Source organism: Pagrus major, chromosome 13, assembly GCF_040436345.1.
Source record: "Pagrus major chromosome 13, Pma_NU_1.0".
In the NCBI taxonomy this organism is placed as follows: domain Eukaryota; kingdom Metazoa; phylum Chordata; class Actinopteri; order Spariformes; family Sparidae; genus Pagrus; species Pagrus major.
In genome coordinates this window covers 22,596,886-22,604,187 of record NC_133227.1, presented here as the reverse complement: position 1 = coordinate 22,604,187, position 7,302 = coordinate 22,596,886, and the positions used below count along the sequence as shown (strand labels likewise).

Sequence of the window (7,302 nt, the reverse complement as noted above, 5' to 3'; positions counted from 1 at the left end):
TGTTTTTTGAATGTCAGATAATGACCTCATGACAGTGTCATGTTTTTTTGAAACGTCAGTCATCATTCTCTGCAAAAATAAAAATGCCAAAGTTCACTTTCAGTAATTAGACATTTATTAAACTGAAATAATAATTACAAAAAATCATTATTGAAACACTTTTGGTCACATTCATCTATTTATGAAAGAAAATCAGGTTTACTTTAAGTCAAGTAAGCCTGGAGCCACTGTGGGTTAGTATGAGTTTTTTTGTTTTTTTCCCTGGTTTAAGAGCAACTGTTGCATTATTCAGAAAATCAGTTGAGATCTCCACAAGGAAACGGCACAGGGAGCAGGATCATCATGTCCACTCTGGTTTGAAGAAGCACAGGTCTGTGTTGATCAGGGAGTCCAGAAGGCCTGCAGTGAACTGTGACCTCAGGGTTCAGACTCTGCACAGCTTCAGAGGGAAGTTCTCTGTGATCAGATGATCGTCGTGAAGCACGATGACGATGTTGACTTCAAACTCTACAAAGACGGAAAACAACATCGTCACATCAGGAGAACAGAAGCACTTCAGAAGAACATCAGACAGCGTGGAGGGATTTACTGACCGACTTTAAAGTTGGTGGTCTCCAGCGTGGGGCAGGTGAACAGCCGGGGGAACACCATGTAGATGGGAATAGAGAGGCTGTGGCAGACGTCACCTTCAGCTATCTGGATGTTCTGGATCTCTGTGGCGTCTCTGGCGTAACCTTCAGCACAACCTGAACACAGCGGACGCTTAGAAAGACAGCAACTCAGAAAAGATTCATCCGATCATCATTTCACAGCTCGTACTCACCACAGGTCTCTACTCGCACAAGCTGCAGTTCGATACTCTTTATGGGAACGTCCGAGTTCTCCACCACCACCTCTCCGGTCAGCGGCTGGCTGATGACGCAGTTGGTGGCGTCTAAATGGCCTCTGATTAGAAACTTTGGCAGTGAAGACCTCTGGAGACAGAAAGGAAGTTCCTCCTGTCAGCACAGCTTTAATTTAAACAGAGAGAAGCAATGAAGTGAATCTCTGGTGTTTCTCACCTCGCGGGTGTTCTGCAGGGTGTCTGGAGTGATGGTGAAGTTCACCGGAGTCGGGACGACTTTAGCTTTCTGGGGCTGGAAGTCAAACAGACTCCACACAGTTCAACACGGCGAACATCAGAGTTTGATAAAAAAGATTTCAGCTAAAAACATTTTAATCATTTAAACATTAATCATGATAATTTAACGCTCACTAACTTTGATGCCAGGAGACAGCAAATAAAATATGACAGCAGGATTGTTTCTTTTCTAATGTTAAAATATTTTTTGTCTACGTGAATGATTGTGTAGATAAAAACACAAGACTATGAGCATTTTTCAAGGTGTAAAGGGAGAAAATGCACCTTAAGGCATAAAGTCAAGTGCAGAATAAGACTTTTTAAAAACCTCAGAGTTGCTGAGACATTTTCGTTCCAGACTGTCATGTTGACAAAAGGGTGCTGAAGGTTTAGCGTAACAAGATAATTCCAGGACTGCATCAAAAATCCAACCTACCTCAAAGCTACTTTGCACGTCATGTAAATACTGTAAATATCTTTTTTAGTTTATTTAGTCTATTTTATTCTATCTGGCTTGTTTTGTGTCTGTTTAACTAACGTGCTGACTTGTGTACTTAACGTGCTGACTTTGCAAATTTCTTGACAGAATGAGTAAAAATAATGACAAAAGTTCACAGCTGTATATATTTGCCAAATCCTGTCGGCTCATAAAAGAAGAAACGCAAAGGAGAAACAAGCAGAAAGCTTATTCTAGTCTAATTTACATCATCACAATAGTTTATCTAAACGTTGTCTATTGTTCACTCACCTGACAGTGCACAATGAACTCACAGTTCCTGCTCAGGTCTTTGGCCAGCAGGGAGCGCTTCATGTCACAGCGGAGGGTGTACTGAGGAGGAGACAACAGGACGAACTGAATTTAAAAATCTGTCGTTTGTTTGTCTTTCCTTGCATTTTTAGACAATGTCTTTGTGTAAACTTTTACTGTCCTACTTCTCCTGCACGAGCTCTTGTTAACTTTAGATTTTTATTCAGTATATGTAGGTAAAGATGTGTTTGTATACTGTCTAAGTGTCTTTGTGTTCAGGTCATAATGTCATTTTTTAATGTGCAAACAAATAAACGAGTACGAATTCACAATAGCTGCGACCGCGTACGAGCAGCCGACCTCAAAACACTTCACCTCCACGCCAAATGTCGACATCACAGATGTAAAGCTGCAGCTGCTACAGTTTGAACACAGCTTTGTGTCTCTGACTCACCTGAATGTTGACGAAGACACCGTGGTAGGTCTCGTACAAAACTTTGTTGCCTTTCGTGTTCAGAGGAAACTCGAAGGGGATCTCGGTCTTTCCTGCCGGGACTTTCCCCGCCTTGGCCACCTCAACGTTACTGCTGATCAGCTGGATGGGCTGCGACATCAAATCATCACATTAGAGAAGTTGAAAACAGAACTTTTGATTTGCTATTTTGTCTTTATACTGATTAATCTAGGTTTGATCTGATCATTAGGCATCATTTTAGACTGTCTGACTATTTAAATGACAGGTTTTCAAACTACCTTGGCTGTCTTGCCTCAATTGTTGAGTGTCTATGAGATCAAATAACATTATCATGATATCATGCTTTGTCTGAGCAGAGTTGAGTTTGGCTGATTTAAATGATTCAGCCCATACTTCACCTTGACAGAGTTGTAGAAAGCCTCGAAGACGCCGACGCTCTTGGAGCTCAGCTGCAGGTTCACCAGCCCCTCCATGTTCAGAGAGATGCCGTGGTGCTGCAGCGCCTCCTTACACACCAGCAAGATGACACCAGCCACCACTTCCTGCACACAGAACAACACCACAGAGGTCCTGACCACCGTCTTCACTGCTTTTAAGATTTTCATAGTGAAAAGTCCATTTTAATATCTTCAACTCTGATCTTAGCTGCAGAATTAGACATGACCAAATAATGTGTCTGACTTATTGTCGCCCCGTATTGATCACAGCACAGTCTGCAGTTCAAACACCACACCTGCACCAGCATCTGTACCGGTGTTACACCAGATTCTGTGACCCAATCAGAAATTTTAAACTATATTTTCACTGAATCATTCTTTTTAAACTAGTTTTACATTTCTGTGCTGAGCTTTTTGTGTTATGTTTTCAATTACATATACAAAAAAGGCTGTGGGATTATTTTTACAGATATTGAGATATGATTACTGATGATTACATTTTCAGTACAATTTTAATTTTCACAGAAGAAAACAATGACATCATGATCATGTGATATTTTTTCTTAGTGGGGCTCGACCGATGTGGCTTTTTCAGGGCCGATACCGATGATTAGAAATCAATCAATCAATCTAAAAACTGTTTTTTGGAACCGATATTCATTTGCAGTAAAACTTTAAATCTTTGTGTCAAAATTTAAAACAACCACTGATGAAATTAAGTACAATTTGATCAAGTACTGTTGTTTAGTACACCTTTGAGGTACTTTACTTGAGTATTTATACTTTCTGCTACTTCATATATCAGTATCATTAGTTTTTACAGATTTCTGATAGACTGAAATCTTGATAGTAGTAGCAGTGACTGGTAGCCAGCAGTGTTTAGGTCTGTCTGTACTGCAGTAGTACTTCACATGTGTTTTCCCTGCACACAATCTGACAGGGTGACAGATTTTGTCGTAACACCCCCCGCTAACCAGCTGCTGGTCATGTGAGGACAACGCCTCCCAGCTAGCTAGCTAGCTAACGTGTTCATAAAATATACTACTTCACTGAGAGTTATAGGTAAACACTAAGACAGAAAGACTAAAGTTAGCTAAACCAGCCACAGAAGCAGCTTGTTAGCTGATTAACGTACTCACCCCTTCATGGTAAACTTTGTTGGCTCTTTTCAGTCGTATATCCAAAGTGACGCTCATCTCTGACAATCAGACGTCAGACACACATTTAATGAACTGATTAATGTGTATTTATTGTTATAAAAAACAAACTTTGTGCTGTTTTTATCTACATGTAGCTGCCCTTCTAGTTTGACTTCCGCTCTGCTGCGACAACAACTCGACTTCCGGTTCACATCCTTCAGAATAAAACCAGCCGTGTGTTCCTCGAAAAGGCTTCCCCCCTGCCTGTATCCTTCAAAGTAAAAGCGTGATGGAGTCTGGACATAAAAATAGTTGTAGTTTTGTGTTTCCTCTGTTCTTGAGATTTACAATCCATAGAAATTAATGTATAGTTTGCAAAGCATTAAAATATATTGACTTTTTAAAAAAAAAAAAAATTAAACTGCCTTGCAACAGGAAAATGAGTCCCCCTTTTCCACAGACCTCACTGTGAATAGTTCTCACTTGAATGAAATCTGCCTGAAGATAACCTTTATAGACAATCTTGTTGATCAAAATGTTTCCTCTCCCACAGTAAAAGATCAGTTGTGTTTTGGACTGAAAGGTTGTTTGGACCAGATACAACTCGTAGCTCATTCTGGCTGCTCTTCAGTGTTGCCACAACAAAAGACAACTGGAGCTGGTGGCTGAACCAGTTCTGTCCTTCAAACAGCTTCATCCAATTATCTTTCCATTCATTCTCTATTAGCACTTATTTCTATTCGGGGTCATTGGTAACTGGAGACTATCCCAACAAGCACTGGGAGGTATTAATCATCTATTTGCACAAAATTAACATGACATTTCATTTTATTTTTACTCAATAAAGAAGCCTCAATTTACAAAACAATTTGTTTAAGTCTACATCATATAATCTTTTGTACCAACCAGTGTATTATTATAGCTCATAATTTATTTGTCTATCCTAATAATATAACAAACAAAGCTGACATTTGTGTCTGTGAATCACGTCATGTGAATTTCTGTTCAGACCAGAGATGGTTAGCTTAGCTTAGCACAAAGACTGGGAACAGAGGGAAACTGCTAGCTGTCAAACATCAACATCAACTTCCATCCATTAACTTCAAAGTTGTCTGATTTATAACAAATAAATCTTTGTTATTTAAACGTTTCTTGACCAACAACCACTGAAGAAAGTGACTGCTAGCATCATCAAAAGTCCTGCTTCTGTCTTGTCCTGCTAACCTGTTGACTCATCCTAGCTAGCTTACTTGGGGTACAAAAACCACAACCTCTAATTTGTATCTATTTTTTTTAACCTTTTTTTTTTTTTTGACAAATTAATCAAACAAGATAGGCCATAACATGTTAGCGGTTAGGCTGTTATGCTTGGCAGAGTTGGTTTTCTTTTAACACAGCCAGGCTAGGTGTTGCTAGCTTTTAGCAAACCAATTGTCTGTTAGCTTTAGCTTCATTTTTAGCTTAAATGAGATCTATCAAAAAAAGGACTATCACAATGTCAAACTGAAGGATCTAAAAAAAACATAAATTCTTCTTAAAATGCCTTAAAAGCATTTAACATTTGTGGACGCTAAAGCTCTCAATTGAAACCCAGACTAATACATTTTATTTGGGGTTATCAACTCTACTGAGAAGCATTCAGGTAAAGGTGAATTAAAACTTGAAAATTAATATTAATTAAATATAAATGATGATTATGATGATTTAACTAGGCTAATAAATAAAATGCAGGGAAATTTTTTTATTTCATTGCATGTCAGATTTTCCAATCTTGAACATCTAAGAGTCCTTTTTAATGAAAACTTGGACCAAATCACTTTTTATACAATATTATACAAACATGTTGAGGCTTAATTAACATATCACAGTTACATCAGTAGGGATGACACGTATCCTCTATTCTCTCTTATAATCTTCCTCCAGTTTGAGCTTCTCTGTGTTGTTACTGATGAAAGCTGCATCGTTGCTCGCTTGCACCTTGTCAAAAAAGTTGAAATCTGCCACGTAGCGTCCACCTGTGGTGCTGAACAGCACCGGCTTGAACTCGTAGCCCCAGAGGATCTCCTGAGGAACGTAGGAGGTGCGACTCTGGCACGTGGCCGCCGTCGACTCCATGGTGGCGTTGAGGGTGATCAGCAGCTCGAAGTCACGAGTGCGCAGGTTTTCAGCGTTAAGTCCTGCCAGCGGGCTGTGCTCGTCCAGAACGTGGTAGAAGGTGAGCGGGAGGATGAGGAAGGGGCACTCGCTACTGGAGTCCATGTTGAACTCCACAGCGCTCTGGTGGATTTGTGTCTTCTCGCCCTCCTCCGTCACGTTGGAGTGGAGGAGCTTTCCTGTGAGCTGGCACTGGATCAGAAGACTCTTCCTCATGTTCGCCACTCTGACCATCAGACACAGCTTGCCCTGGCGGCGGCAGATCACCGCCGACTGGCTGAACTTGATGGTCTCCGCTCGCTTCTTGGGTCGAGCCAGTTTGGCGAGAAAGGCGCCGGTGACGAAGATCTCGGCCAGGCCGGTGATGACGAGCTGAGCCACCAGAGTGAAGATAGCCAGAGGACATTCCTCCGAGATGTAACGGAAACCGTAGCCGATGGTGGTCTGTGACTCCAGAGAGAACAGGAAGGCTCCGGTGAGCGTCTCCACGTTGATCACGCACCGCGTGTGGTTCGAACTCAAACCGGCCTCGAAGTCTCCGTTGCCCATGCCGATGAAGTAAAAGATGACCCCGAAGATGAACCAGGTCATGACGAAGGTGGAGGCAAACAGAGTGAGTTTGTAGCGCCATTTCATGTCCACCACAGTGGTCCAGATGTCGTGCAGGTACAGCTTGACCATGCCCTCCACGTTGTCGATCCGCACGTTGTTGTGGCCGTCCTTGGACACGATCCTTCGCTGGACCTCGGCCTTCCTGGTGGCCATGATGCTTGAGGGTCAATTAAAAACTGATGGTGACTCCTCAGGTTTCAGTGTAGCAATCCCAGTGGAAGGACTGACAAAAGAAAACCAAGAAATATGTGATTAATATCTCAACATTAAGCATATCATATCACCAAGATATCATTTAATGCCAGCTAGCTTAAAGCTAATGTATGTCCAGTCGTTTCATTGGCTGTTTGGGGCGGATAAACAGTCCACTGGTCAAAACTTACTTTGTTTTCTGTCTGAACAAACCAAATTAACACATTAACATTACATCTTGTTTTTTTAAGCTCATTTTCTAAAAATATTCTTTCGTGTTTTAGATTTTCTTGCCTCCTGGACGTCCAGTTCTTTAGATTAATCTCATTTGTCTAAGAAAACAGACTTAGATTAAGATATTAAAACTTCCTTTAGGCAAATTACTCAACACAGTGTAAATGTTTCATTTTTAGTAGTGGTGACAG

At 41.0% G+C, this 7,302-nt stretch overlaps 2 protein-coding genes across 2 annotated transcripts; both read right to left on the bottom strand.

Annotated features, from left to right (window-relative positions):
* Positions 1-92: 92 nt before the first annotated feature.
* vps26c (VPS26 endosomal protein sorting factor C) lies at positions 93-4,106 on the bottom strand. Its single transcript, XM_073479885.1, has 8 exons — positions 3,920-4,106; positions 2,742-2,885; positions 2,323-2,472; positions 1,869-1,949; positions 1,062-1,136; positions 824-974; positions 594-746; positions 93-507 (listed from the first exon to the last, which is right to left on the bottom strand). Exons 1-8 carry the CDS (start codon positions 3,974-3,976, stop codon positions 425-427), a joined length of 894 nt encoding a protein of 297 aa, XP_073335986.1. The 5' UTR covers positions 3,977-4,106; the 3' UTR covers positions 93-424.
* Positions 4,107-5,815: 1,709 nt separating this feature from the next.
* Positions 5,816-6,838, bottom strand: kcnj15 (potassium inwardly rectifying channel subfamily J member 15). The gene has a single exon (XM_073480050.1). The coding sequence runs from the start codon at positions 6,836-6,838 to the stop codon at positions 5,816-5,818; it is 1,023 nt and encodes a 340-aa protein (XP_073336151.1).
* Positions 6,839-7,302: the final 464 nt, after the last annotated feature.

What these genes read in the sequence shown, in the direction of transcription:
- vps26c (XM_073479885.1), bottom strand. Translation starts at nt 3,976, where the DNA reads ATGAGCGTCACTTTGGATATACGACTGAAAAGAGCCAACAAAGTTTAC. An exon ending in ACAAAGTTTACCATGAAGGG is followed by an intron (nt 2,886 to 3,919) that starts GTGAGTACGTTA and finishes TTCTGTGTGCAG; the next exon opens with GAAGTGGTGGCTGGTGTCAT. An exon ending in TGTGCGAGTAGAGACCTGTG is followed by an intron (nt 747 to 823) that starts GTGAGTACGAGC and finishes CGCTGTGTTCAG; the next exon opens with GTTGTGCTGAAGGTTACGCC.
- kcnj15 (XM_073480050.1), bottom strand. Translation starts at nt 6,838, where the DNA reads ATGGCCACCAGGAAGGCCGAGGTCCAGCGAAGGATCGTGTCCAAGGAC.